Genomic DNA, 14,907 nt, shown 5'->3' with positions numbered 1-14,907 from the left:
AATAGAAAGAGCCAATCCCAAGCTCGCGTGCTAAAGCTTGATCTCATCGCTTGAACGTGGAAGGGTTGTGAGGAAGAGAAAACCGATAAAACTAATTATTGAAACTGTAGGAAATCGAATCATCTTCGATTTGAAAAGTGGTCGTTTGAAAGATATAGGTTAATCTATTGTATGGTATAGACCCAAAAAAAAATAATAAAAGTACAATGTCACAATCATTCGAATTTTCGAGCGCAAATGAACTAATGTCTTCTAGAGACAATATGTATTCAGACTGCTTGAATTTCTCTAGAATTTGAATTAAAAGTCGTTTTGTTGTTGAATTCATTCTATATGCTTGGACAGCCCTACTACTTTTGAAGATTTTTTCGGCCGATAGCTAGAATTTCATGGAAATAATATCTCTCAAAACCCACACTGAAATGTCTTTACACATTTCATAATGTCTTTACAAAATCAAATATCTTCATAGTAAGTCAAATGTCTTCAAAATGAAGATATGTTTTCAAACTTGGCATCTCCTTTGCTTTATATAAACTTGCAGTCAAACTCAGCTTCGATGTTTCAAATTGACAAGGCGGACAGAAACGCTAAAATATATGCAATTTGCACACATGAAGTTCGAGCTCGGTGACAGATTATCTCGATTTACAAAATATGAAATTTTGCTCGGTGTAATAGTGATAATGTCGACTTCTCGATTTCATTCACATAACAGGGCCCATTGTAACTCTCCGTTATTTTCCACAATTTTACTTCTCTGATGCTAATTTTCAATATATAAGGAATATTGGGTTGGGGAAAAAGATATGTTGTATATTGCCAATATATGGCAACACTTAAACATATCTTGTGTTGTACTTATCGCATCGGGTCATACTATACGACCATTTAAAAACGACAATCTGTGCTACAAGTGTCGTTTTGACAGTGTTGTGATTGTCCTTTTCAGTCTCGAGTTATAGCGCGTCAAAGATGGAATCCACCAAGCAAGAAATTCGCAATATTTTACATTTTTACTACCCACGAGGTAAAACTGTAACGAAGGCGGCCAAAAAAATTCGTGTAGTTTATAATTGTTATAATGAAGTTGCCTTCTAAATGCCAACAAGTTTGCGAACAAAACGGCGCATATTTGACTTAAATTTGATAATTTCAAGTATGTTAAATAAAGGGTCAAATTTCGATCAGAAATACGACATTTCTTTTTCCCCAACCCTATATTTGAAATTTTTGAAAATTTATAATCTTGTAGAATATGAAGAGAATCCCAGAAACATATGGTAACAATTGGGTTGATTTTTCAGCCCAGTTAACAAACGATTACTGTATTGATTGTACCAAATTCAACCCAAACTAGGTTAAAATGTGTCAAATATTTGGCCAGTGTACAGCCACCTTAACTTTTGTAATTGTAATCCGGGCTTATCTGAAAATTCTACCCCTCGTACTAATTTACTGTCGCATGTTGACCTAATCGACAGTCGACAATACCCATCATCACAGAGAAGCCGCCATTTTGAACCAGCCCAAGAAATTCGTGTGCGTGTGTGAATATCAAAACGGTGACAAAGCCGAACCGCTCGGGAAATTTTGCAACTTTTTTGGTGTAATATGCCATTGAATGGCTAGAAGTGTTTGAAATACATTACTGAATGTGCAAGGAATTGTATAAACATGGAAACGGTGCGAGTATTCAATCAGGAGGTGAGAAAAAGTGTTTATGAAAAGTAGCTGGTTGACTCAGTGAAAAATTGGTGCGCTGGGAATTTCACTTTGTTAATTACATAAAACGTCCTTAGCTTGAGTTCCCAAGCCTTGGTGCCAATGAAGGTTATAATACTGAAATGGACGATTTGTTTTGTGTATTTTGTAGCTCTCCGGGCTGTACGAGTCCAAGCCGCCGATCTCGAAGGCGAAGATGGCATCGATTACCCGGAGCGCCATGAAGGCTATCAAATTTTACAAGCATGTCGTGCAGAGTGTGGAAAAGTTCATCTCTAAGTGCAAATCGGAGTACAAAATACCAGGGTTGTATGTGATCGATTCCATTGTCCGCCAGTCGCGCCACCAGTTTGGCCCGGAGAAGGATGTGTTTGCACCTCGCTTTGCCCGCAATATGGAGCAAACCTTTGCGCATCTATTTCGCTGCCCCCCGGAAGATAAGGTAAGCGTGAGATTTGGAGTACCGTTAATTAGCGGATTCCCTTCTGGTTGCTATCGCTGGACCAGAGTTGCCAGATCCATAGCATTGCATAGATTTAATAGTTGATGTTTGTGAACTCAAATTAATGTTGACCATGAAATTCGTTAATTGCGACCAAGATGTTCGGTATACTAAAATATATTCTATGTGTCACTTCTAGAGTAAGATTATTCGCGTGTTGAATCTGTGGCAGAAGAATATGGTGTTTGCACCAGAGGTAATCCAACCATTGTTCGATTTGGCCAATCCTGAACACCCGCTTCACCAACAATACAACGCATCATTGGCAGCTGGGGGTGGAGGCATGGGTAGCGGCAGCGGTATCGATCAATCGTCAAACGGGATGAATACTTCTGCCTTGTCCCATGACTCACCGGGACCACTTAGCCATGATGATCATGGCAACTCGACGCAAACTTCGGATGCGGTATGTCTACTTCATTCTATTATTGTTGAAGAAAATTAATTTACTTCACTTTTTTGTAGAAGCCATTGGACCAGAACACTATTCGTCAGTTGCAGCAGTTCCAGCAGATTTTGATGCGGCAAACCAGTGGCGATAATTCGCTTGGTTCTAGCAAAGATCAAATCAAGTTCAACAAAAAGCTGCTCGATTTCGATTACGGAAGTGATGACGATGACGACAAAAATTCACCGTCGATGCAATCTACTTCACTGCCCGATGGAAATAATATCGCGCAAATCTTGTCGGATCCAAACGTGTTGAAACAACTGCAGAATTTACAAAAGCTCAAGCAGCACGAGATGGAGGAAAAGCAAAGTAAACTTACCGAGATGCGACTCCAGGAGGAAAAGTTTGAGAAGCATTTGGCTAGCGTACTGAAGGTAGCTAGTAGTTTTATTAGTTTTGAATACAGTATTCTAATAATATTTCTCGTAGAAACTACCATTTGCGAATGAGTGTGATTTAAGTCGTCAGCCGCCAATTGATCTTAATGCCGGTGAGTGTTGTGATAAGTTTCTAGTTTTGCGAGATAGAATTTTTAATTTTGATAACTATTTGCAGGGCTTTCGTCATCCAAGGATAATGACCCTGACGATTGTATAGTAACTGAGGTAATTATGCGTGGTTTGATTTTTGTTCTTTACCAGTTTCGGCGGCATTTTTTCCAATAGAAATGTGTTTGCGGGCGATTTATCATGAGTTGATGTGACTGTGTTTATCTTAAATATGTTCCAATTGAAATAGGTTTATAGTTCGAAACTGAAAATTTAATGTCTCGTTTCGATGCATACATAAATGAACAATTGTGATTAACTATTCTAGAAAATGGGAAGTGACTATCTCTCTGTTGTTCGGCTTTGCTGTGTTGAAATTCGCATCTGCATCTGACCATACATTTTCGGTTTAGCCGTTGAAGTTGATGCTTGGTCCGGCTAAACTCAAGATTTTTTTGCGCTTCAGATTGACATAGGGAATTCCTTTTTCGCCTCTTATCACGATTAGATACAAAAGTTCTTCCGATTCTGCCTTTGGAGCGGCATGTGGATGCACGACGTTCGACTTTCCTTGAGTTGAATGGGTACTGTTACCGATTTCTATTTTTTTTTCATCGTATCCATGGTATTGAGATGGTTTGAAGGAGTTTGAAGAGTTGAGAGCACTTCTAGGGAACTCTTTAGTTTTTTTTATAAACTTGTATCTAAGGGTAGGTTTTGACTAGTGATATATTCGTGTGAAGAAATATTATGAGATTTATAGAAATCGCATCAACCGTTTACACTAGCATGAACTTATATAATGAATATATTCATATTGAATTTATTCACCTGAAGTAGAACTGCATCCAACTTGAGTGATTTCTAACCAGTGAGAAATTCACCAGCGTTTACATATGCCTGAATTTATTTTATATACTCTACATATATACCTCGAAGAAGTGTATCATATATATTCTCTCCCGTTTACATATATTTTCGGGTGAATAAATCCATCTATAGCTATAGATCTCCCTAATGTAAATCCGCCATAAGAAACGCTCCCAACCTATTGTGTTCAAATGTTATTGGTATAGCTCCTCGTTTTGTATTTGGTGTCCAAATCTCCATATTCATTAGTTGATGCTGGTTATTGGATGAAGATACTAAAACATTTTTTTCTAGAATTCTGCGAAATAATCAACGCCAATTTTTAAAGGGGAACTTTTTTTGACCCATTCATTTATTTTAATGTGGACTTATTAGGATTTTCAGCTGTAACAGAGCCGAATTTAGTCGTGTTCATGTTTGTAGTATAAATTAGGACTGGGCAATCTATTTAACCTTCCTATACTCGCGCATAGGTTTGACAGACCGAGAACGAATGAGGTGGCTAAGTTAGAAAACTATTAAAACTGTATGAAGTTAAAGAAAAAATATTTTCTGGGGTTTCAGTCAAAGCTATTTTCCAATTCATCTAGGTGCACCTAGGTTTAGGTTTCCAGTTTTCTGGTCTGGTTCGCCTCCCCACTGACGTCATTGCCGCAAGGTTTCATTGAGAACAAATTATCGCACATAAAATTATTACATAAAAATTGAACTACAAATGGCCCCCAAATTATACACATATAAACCCGTTTACAAAACATAACTGACCGAAAAAGCTTGATGTTTGCTTTCTGGACCAGATAGCAAGGATGTTCTTCGAATTAAAAAAGGAATACAGATTTCTTATTTGAATTCAAAAATCAAAATCATTTTGTTGCGAGCATGAAGCCCATAAAAATCAGTTTCCAGGGCATTAATAGTGTGCCATCATGAAATTATTCCATGAAATTATTAGAAATCCAATAACTACTATCTGTCCAGAACTTAGCTGACAACGGTTCCCAAAGTCATACGCCTGGAATTTAGTCGAAGCCGATTCTTGGATTCAGCGCCAGTTCTAGAAAAGTTCCGACTAGAACTGATGTCACTATTCAGTTCAGTGATCTTACAAGCCACTGGTTGCAAGACATCGCTCCTCTCAGTAGCTGTCGATAGTTTTCATTATGTCAACATTTTTACGGAAGTAAATCGTAGAAGAATCAGACTGACTTTGTCAGTTGTTGAAATTACGTCTATGAAATTTGTTAGGTAGTCTATGGTGAGATTAAAATGTACAATGAAAAACAAATTTACGAAAAAAAATTTCAAGATCGAATAAATCAAAAGAAAAAAAATCGGTTTTCCCGATTTATTCGAGTACAAAGAACCGATCTTTCACAGCGTCTTGTTAGAGCTCCACAATTGTAAGGCAAATGTTCGCTCTCGGCATTACAAAAGCGACAAATATCATCTTGTACGAAACTTATGTTTCGAAGATTTTGTCCAGTACATGTGCTGAAGTTTTTTATTAAGACTCAGCAAATGTAGAGTAACTTTAATACTCGGCGTAATATTTTTTACTGGTTAAGTTGTACAGCCATCCTATTGGACATCACTTCCTGGGTCTTCCATTTCTTCAGTTCGTTCTTCAACACACAGTCAGAAATTTCACAGAATAGTTCTAAACCAGTGAAGGGTGAGCTTGACCCATTTCTTGCAAGTTCATTTGCTAGTTCATTTCTTTCCATACCGTCGTGGCCAAGAATTCAGTACAGTTGCACCGAACTTATATGACTTAGTTGCCGTAAAAGGCAAGTGCATTCCCAGGCAATTTTTGATGAGCACTTGAAAGATTTAAGGACTTTAAGTACCGCCTGGCTGTCTGAGAAGATGCAGATGTTAACATGTCTAAATTTTCTTTTGAGGCAGACATTTTTACATTCTATTATTGCAGTTAATTCTGCCTGAAAAACTGTTGGCCAGTTTTTCCATAGCCATAGAGTTTTTTGCTCTGAGACCATTCACTCCAGTACTTGTTATGATATTCATTTTCGACCCATCAATCGAATACTGGGATCACCTTCATCCCATGCTGAACGAGAAGGTTCGATTACACTGTATGGATTGTCGTAAGGTGTCCTAGGTTCCACCCAATTACTATTCATTTCTTAGGACGGTACAACGGGTAAGTGATTTAGGATGCTCAAGTCATGGCTTTTGTCCCCGTCTAGTATTTTCTTCCATCTTTTAAGCTTTAGAGTGCTTTTCTTAGCCTCTAGCTCAACATGTTGGTTCAAAGGTAACATTTATTTATTTGCAGCGTCTTGAATGTTATAAAACAATTCTACAGACTGGATTTAACCTAATAAAACCTTAATCCTATTCTTGAAGACATTTTTGACACATTAAACTCAAACACTGGAGTGTTCAAACCACGGGTTATTAAAACTATAAGAGGTTCTGTGTCGTCTAATGTATAATAATTCACGCTCACGAAGTTGACGGGAAGGTGCATAAAATGCAACACTGGACAACAATGATGGACAGTCGAGTCAAATCGAACACAAAAAGCCGTCGTAGATTCGAACGTCTGGAACCTAGCGTTTCCATAGCATAGGGCGTAACGAACGATGCTGCGTTGCACTCTCTCCATACGAAGTGTTTGGGTTGTATGAAATGGAGCCCACACACATACGGCATACTCCAAGATACTACGAACTAATGAGCAGTAAAGTGCCTTCCTTGCGTAAACATCCTTGAAGTTGCTGGTGCTATGTCGAACAAATCCTAGGACTGAGAACGCTTTGGCGGTGGTTACGTTAATATGTTCGTTGAATCGCATTTTATTGTCGATGATCACACCAAGATCGTCGATGCAATTGACACACTCCAGGGTTACGGGTCCAATTGAATATACAAATTCGATTCGAGATTGTCGGCGAGAAAATGCGATGGGCTTACACTTTTTCACATTCAGTTCCACACCGTTTTCAAGGCACCATTTTTGCAGTTCATTAATATCGGCCTGAAGTGCACAGCAGTCGAGGTGAGATGTGACGGATCTTTAGATATTCAAATCGTCGGCGTGAAGCAGTTTTGGTGACTTCAATCGAAAGCACAGACCGTTCACGAACAGCCCGCTAATCAGTGGCCCCAGCACGCTGCCCTGTGGCACGCCAGTTGCGATGGAGAATGCACGAAAATGCGAACCGTTGATATTGACGTACACATGTCGTTCAGCCAGATAGGAACGCAGCAGAGAACGTAACAGCTTTTTCGTAATTATGGCCTCTTTACTAATGAGGCATAGGCTATCCTAGGCCGAAAAATTGCACTGTAAACTCCTATAACTATTCTTGGTTTAAGGCCACACATTCTGCCTCTCTTGTTAAAACATGCCCCATAGCTACAGTTGTCCAACTCCGGGCTGCGCCCGATTCTTGCCATTTCCTGCTCCACCTGGTCCAACCACTTCGCTCGCTGGGTTCCTCTTTTTCTTGTTCCCACCGGATCCGATGCGAACACCATATTTGCAGCTATGGACGTCAGGAAATTTGGCAACATACCCTGCCCATCGCACTCGTCTGGCCTTCGCGACTTTCTGAATGGTTATTTTATCCTCCTTCGTCATACTCCGTTTAATCTGTACACAGCCGCATATTGTTCTGAGCATTCGGCGTTCGAAAACACCAGGTACTTGTTAGTCCTCTTCGTGCATCGTCCATGTTTCGTGTCCATAGAAGACATCCAGTCGAATCAGGGAGTTGTACATGGTACATTTTGTACGGGGTCGGAGTTTGTTGGACCCTAGGGATTTGTGGAGCCCATAGTACGACTTCCGTTGACTATACGTCTTCAAATTTACTGCTGTTTTTGTTGTTATCAACGAGCAGAGGTAGACAAATGTTACGACCAGTTTCTTCTGCTAGCATGTATGTAGTCTTAAGGTGGCATTCCATCTATTCTACTTGATGCATGCAACAAGTCAATGGTAAATAACAATGGATATTATACTTGTGCATTTTTTTATTTTGTTTCCACATCAGCCACTACACAGTAGTATGCGATCGCTTACTGCTCCAACATATCTGTTCTGATGTTAATGTTTTTATGATCAAATATTTCGTTGTTCCATTATTGTGGTGAATTATGATAATCGCCAAAAAATGCCGTAGTTGCTCCAATATTGTCGTACATGTCGTGCTACATACGCCGCATCAATCCGCAGGCCATTGGATAAGACTAATTATGTCGTAAAAAGCTACGCTTCAATAAGCAAGAACCATTAACTAATAAGCATATAGCAAGCCGAATGGATGGAATTCCGCCTTTAGATGCATTTATCCCAAGGCCAACCAGCCCAGTCGGGTACAAAAGTTCGCTTCCGTCGCATGTACAAACCCGCTCTCTGCATAACATCTTCATGCGCATGCACGAACGATTTAGACAGATCGTCTGAGATCCAGACACTGCATCACACACCGTTTATCGTTGCCTGAATCAGTCTCGTCCGTTTTCGAGGAAAGCCATGTTCGTCCATGATTCCCCATAGCTGACGTCGGTCGATTGTATCATATGCGACTTTGAAGTCGACGAAGATGTGTTGCGTAGGAACTTGATACTCACGACAGATCCTGATTCTGACTGTCAACCGAATGCTGCGGTTCCATCCTTACCAAATGCTGTGTGGTTCTCTTTCTAATTAATGGCCTCCTTAAGTTCATCCATCGTAGGCCGTGGTACATCGTAGTTGTTCTCTGAACCGGTGTAGTCCTCTTCAACGATATCTGCGCGCTGTTTGAGTATTGATCGTAGTGCTGCCTCCTTCTTTCGATCACCTCGCGTTCTTTCGTCAAGATGCCTCCTTCCGTGTTATGTTTTGGCAATTTTTGGATGTTGATAAACAAAAAAAACTACAAAAGATGATTTAATGGGAGAAATTTCCTAAAAATTATAATTTTACAGACTATGTTACAAAAATATTTCGATGCCCTATCGGTTGTTGTCCACAACTTTCGCCATTGTTGTATGGCATGTTAACAGTTCTTTTTAAGCTTCATTTATTAGTTCCTCTGTTTCCGCCACGAAATTGTTGGAGTAGACCCGCCGCCACTTCTTCGCGTACTGGGCGGAGGCTCTTTGTGCTGTATATCTCCTCCGTCGGACGACCGGAACCAGGCTTCCGTTCAATGTTCTCATCAGATATTATTATGGATACCTGCGGACTCAAAGTACTTGACGATGTCCATTTTCTTCGCATCCAATACGCTCAAAACATGGAGCGCAGTTGCTTTACTGTTTTCGCCATTACTTTCGCAGTTCAACCGATAGCGCTGTCAAATTTTGTTTGAAAACTCACGGGTTGCTATGATTGACGATGCATAAGTGGTTTCATCACCAGGTGTTGAGGTGAACGCATGGAAAAATGGTATAATTTGTCCATTTTTTTTTAAATGCAAGCGTTAGAAGGGACATTGGAAGATTCATTTAATGGTCAGATGAACAGACGTATCTGTGGTACTACTACTTGCTGATAGATTCTCATGAAATGGAAGAAATGGAACGTTAGTACAGTAGAACCTTGATTACCCGTGGAATAGTCGGGCAATCTCACCGCGGATAACGCAATAAAGGGCTAAAATGAGGTCAAACACGGAAAAAAGATGTTTCGCAATGACAACTGAGTTTTATCAATACAGAAATCATTAAGCTATTCATCTTTAAGGCCGTGTACACCAGTGGCCAAATAATGTAAAATAAAGCAATGACAAAAAAAATGACATGTGCCTACCACTAACTGAAAAATTCCTGGAAAACCTATAGGTAAACCTATAGAACTCGCTGTCGCGAATAATCCCCACCGCGGATCAACCGCTCGCGGATAATCGGGGTTCTACTATATTACGAAAAGAAAGGACAGCGTAATAATATACACTTACCACTGCAACGTCGTTTCAAACACCTACTGCTGAGGTTATAATTTAGATCTGATTTTATCGCCATATTCTTTTCTATAAATCGTGGCGAACTTTGAAGTTGCTGGTATGTGCAGGTTGTCATTAGAACTATATGGGAAAAAATTTTACGTTCCGTTATGTTGAGAACGGATTCTGATTCAGAACCTCGGATAATCGCAATCTATGTTCGATTTTGGTAAAACATAAAACAAAAAAATTAAAGTACAAAATTAAAGAACACCCATTCGTAGTATAATATGTTAACAAATACTCCATATCTCATCGAAGTTGCAAGCGAAAGTAAGTAGACTATCAATCTTGCAAAGCATCGAGACGGCACCGCGTGCCTGGTTAACACGCACGCGGCCTCTTCAAGAATAAGATACGAGTTGTAAATTATTCTTCAACACCGGTAAGTCCCGTTTCAACTACTCCTTAGTCGATTTGATTCAATGCGGTTGTCATTGAATACTCATTGATTGTGCGCACGCAAACATGATTCGTAATTCGATTGGAAACTGTATCATCGGCCTCGCGCGCTTAGAAACACGTTGCAAAATCAAACTGTGTTAATTTGTCGTACTATTTTGTAAAGAACAAAACGCAAAATCACTACTCTTTTCTACCATCCAACCACTAAAACATCCTTTTAAATGTGTTCTTTCTCTCTGCTTCCGTCGTGCGGTGAAACAAAAACACGCTCGATCGGAACGCTGTTTCCTTCCTCTCAAAAACTATTCTAGGTAATCAGCGATACACGCAGCTCATCGCCACGGAGCACAACGGCCGACCAGTACAAGTCATCCTCGTCGTCAAGGCGTCGGAAGAGCCGCTCACGCTCTCCACGGGATCGCCGTGATCGAGGAGACAGAGGGGGCCGCAGAAGGTCACGTTCGCGATCTCGCTCAAGAAGTCGGTCACACTCACCAAGACGAGGCCGCGGAGGTCGTGGATCGTCCCGGGATCGGGATCGCGATCGCGTTAGCCAGAAAGACAAGGAACGCGAGAAGGAGCGTGAAAGAGAACGCAAAAAGCGTGGTCTGCCGGAGATCAGAAAGGAACACCTAAGTGGTAAGATGGAGACAATCTTCTCTTCAGTTGACCTACTGGGTGCGAGGAGAAGGTTTCGTCGTACCAACGTTGAAAGAAAAGAGTAGTTTATTTTGTTGAAATGTCATTTTTGCAACGTGTTTCCGCGTGATGAGAAAGAAAGATATACTAATTTACTGTTTTCAATCTTTATTTGATTTTCGTTTTCCCGTGTGTGTGTGCAAAATACAGTATGCAGTACCACCTTGTGGGTTGGCCATCTATCCAAATTGGTACAGCAGGAAGAACTGTCGGATACATTTGGAAAATATGGCGACATCGTTAGCATTGATCTTATTCCTCCCCGCGGGTGTGCATTTATTGTGATGAATCGTCGCCAGGATGCATATAAGAGTATGCAGAGTTTGAAAAGTCACAAAATGCACGGGCGTACAATAACTATCTCGTGGGCTACCGGCAAGGGCGTAAAAAGCAAGGAGTGGAAGGATTACTGGGACATCGATTTGGGTTAGTGTTTGATTTTCCAGAGAGAAATAACAGACAATACTAATGAGGAGGTTTTGCTCACACACAGGTGTCAGTTATATTCCCTGGAACAAGATTGATCATAACACTGATTTGGAGAGTTTGGAAGAAGGTGGGATGTTCGACGAAGACACAATGCCCCAGTGGATGAAAGACAAGATAACAAATGCTTCGAAGAAAAAGGAAAATGAAGCATCTGGCCTCATGAATCCTGTGTATGCTGTTGATACGAGTCAACCACCTCCACCGACAGCCACAATGATGGGAATGGGCATATCACCATTCCCAATAAGCAGTGTTCCAAGGTAAACTGAAATCAGCAAGCGTGCATTTTCAAACTATAACTTATTTTCGGGTCAACCATTTTAGATTACCACTGATGGGATTACCGATTGTACCTGGTATAGGCATCAATGTCCCTCCGCCCAGTTTGCTAATGGCCGGTGGCATCAACAATCCTCCCCCACTTCCTATGCCAGGATTTGGTGTTCTGCCACCCCCTCCACCGTCTCAAGTTATGCCCTCTGGTGGCGATGAGATGGATATAGAGATGGAAGACGAAGGTTCGAATCAAAGTCATGGAGCTGCTGCTCCAGTTCCCCCATCTAGTGTGGCATTTTTCAATCAACCACCGCCACCTTTGATGCCACCGAACTCGTCTGGACCTCCGCGCTTTGGTCGAAATCAGGATAACGGATCCAACTTCAATCAGAACAGCGATGGTGATGGTAATGACCAAAACAGGGGAGGTGGAAGAAATCGCGGAGAATTTGACCGCCGAGGTAGTCGTGATCGAGATCGGGCCAACCGTGGAGATCGCGGAGATCGTGGAGATCGTGGAGATCGTGGGGATCGTGGAGATCACCGCGGGGATCGGAGGGATTTCGATCGGGATAATCGAGACAATCGAGGAAGACGAAATGTTCGTGATAACAACGAAGGGGAGCGACAGGAACGCGCAAGCCGTTGGGGTAGTAATGAAAGGGTGGCGAACCGTGGAGGGAACGGCAGTGAAAGCGGTCGCGATGATAGACCATTGTCTGAGCGACTGCGTGAACTTGCCGGAGCGGACTTCAGTCAAAGAGGAGGCGATAGTAACGACGGTCAGCCACCGTTCGGTGGAGGAAGGAATTTCAGAGGTGGTAGAAACAATGATGTCGATGGTAAGTCCTTCAGTTCAGACAAGAAATGTAGAGCGCCTTTATTCTTTAATGGTTTACGCATTTTCAGACTTTAACAATCGAGGAGGAGAAGAGTTTGGTCGTCGGGGCGGTTTTCAGCAGCAGGGTGGTCGCTTCAATAATAACAACAACAACAATAATCAACGCGGCGGACGGTTCAACAACCGTGGCGCTGGATTTGCTCAGAATCGTCAACAGCGTGGTGCCCCAGGTTAGTGTCCATGTTTTTTTCCTCAGCAATAAGCCATCTTCGTTTCATTAATATATCCATAATCCCACTTGATCACTTCACTAGCATAATTATTTGAGAAAAATATTCTTTCCCTATATTTATGAGATTTTTTTCGTCCTTTATTTTTTCTCTTTTTGCTGTGTTCTTCAAAGAAGGCGACATGCAAGCAATGAACATCATGTCTCTTCTCAATATAGGTCAACTGTTTGGTAACAATGAACAAGAAGGTGGGGACAATGAACAGCAGCAGAACTTTTTCGATCGGGGAGGTGAAGGTGGTAACTTCAACAATCGTCGATCAAACAATTGGAACGAAGGCGACCGTGGTAACCGTGGAGGGCGTGGTGGTCGTGGTAATTGGAGGGATAACAGCGAGGGTGGAGGGGATAGTGATGGTGGCAGAGGAGCACGATTTGGACGACGCAATGATCGTAATGAACGTAATGAACGTAATGATCGTAATGATCGTAACGAACGTAACGAACAGAGAAATCAAGGAAGACGTAACGATGCTGCCGGACAGAATGATCAACAGCCACAACCACAACCACAGGAGCATAAGGCTAGCGGAAAGGAAGCTGCTGATACTAAAAATCTGCGTTGGGATCAAAACGATGAAACATGGGATGATGATTGCCCAGTTGCGACCACTTCGAATCAGCAGCAAGAGAAACCGAGGAAAGAGCAACACGAAGAGAGCTCTGAAATGAGTAGAGGAAATGGTAGTATCGAAAATTCAGAACCATCCAAAATGGATGGTAAAAACACGGAACCCAATGAAGAACAAAATGAGGGCAAAAAGTTTGGCGGTGGAGGTACACCGCTTTTTGATGAAATGCAATCAGCTGATACGGAGCATACACGGGAACAGGAAACACAAAGGTACTCTGGTTCTCCTCCACACAACGTAGAACAGGAACGCGAGTCCGAACCTAGAATACGATCTCTAGAGGCCAGAACATCTCCTCCTCCAGAGCCCAGACATCCATCGCCAGAACCTAAACATTCATCGCCAGAGCCTAGACATCTGTCACCAGAGCCGCCCAGACAGTTCACACCAGAACCCAGACAGTTATCACCAGACCAACCACAAGAGCGACCACAACTGTATTCGCCTTCGCCTCCACCCCCACCTTCTATGGGCGCCTCGGAACCAGTGATCGAAAGTTCGACTCTAGCGTCGGAATCAACACCTGCTGTAGAATCTTCAGATGCTGTAGAGTCTGCTCCACCCGCTGAGGATGCCTAGTTGCATAATTATCTACATCCTACAATTGGATAGAAATCAAATATTCGGAATTCAATTTAATGGATTAATTTAATTTTTGTTCAAGTGGTTAGAATAATTAATTTCGGTGTTTTCCATGCGAAAACACACATTCATGAATGAATTCATTTGTATTTTTTCTTAGGCGAAAGACATGAAAGGCAAATACTTTTAGTTGTTACTCATTTCGAAAATCTTTTTTTTTAATATATTTAAGCTCGGATCTTGCAACGCCGTTTCAATCTTTTTGAAACTATTGTTCTGATTTCGATGCCAGTTGCATTGCGAATATATAGACTTAAATTGTTTAAAATTTATGGCTAGGGAGGGTGTTGCAAATAAAGAAGAACTCCAATTACCAGTCCTATATATATATATATATATATATATATATATATATATATATATATATATATATATATATATATATATATATATATATATATATATATATATATATATATATATATATATATATATATATATATATATATATATATATATATATATATATATATATATATATATATATATATATATATATATATATATATATATATATATATATATATATATATATATATATATATATATATATATATATATATATATATATATATATATATATATATATATATATATATATATATATATATATATATATATATATATATATATATATA

The 14,907-nt window shown here is 40.5% G+C and overlaps 1 protein-coding gene across 1 annotated transcript; it reads left to right on the top strand.

The window, feature by feature from the left end:
• The first annotated feature begins 1,515 nt into the window (after window positions 1-1,515).
• LOC129777489 (SR-related and CTD-associated factor 8-like) lies at window positions 1,516-14,625 on the top strand. Its single transcript, XM_055783777.1, has 12 exons — window positions 1,516-1,707; window positions 1,877-2,167; window positions 2,367-2,633; window positions 2,693-3,052; window positions 3,108-3,168; window positions 3,234-3,283; window positions 10,713-11,040; window positions 11,251-11,526; window positions 11,594-11,849; window positions 11,914-12,707; window positions 12,775-12,936; window positions 13,110-14,625. The coding sequence occupies exons 1-12, from the start codon at window positions 1,678-1,680 to the stop codon at window positions 14,204-14,206; spliced, it is 3,972 nt and encodes a 1,323-aa protein (XP_055639752.1). The 5' UTR covers window positions 1,516-1,677; the 3' UTR covers window positions 14,207-14,625.
• The last annotated feature ends 282 nt before the right edge of the window (window positions 14,626-14,907 follow it).

Source organism: Toxorhynchites rutilus, chromosome 3 (assembly GCF_029784135.1).
Source record: "Toxorhynchites rutilus septentrionalis strain SRP chromosome 3, ASM2978413v1, whole genome shotgun sequence".
NCBI lineage: Eukaryota > Metazoa > Arthropoda > Insecta > Diptera > Culicidae > Toxorhynchites > Toxorhynchites rutilus.
The sequence above is the reverse complement of the archived record's forward strand: the minus strand, read 5'-3'. Positions and strand labels throughout refer to the sequence as shown.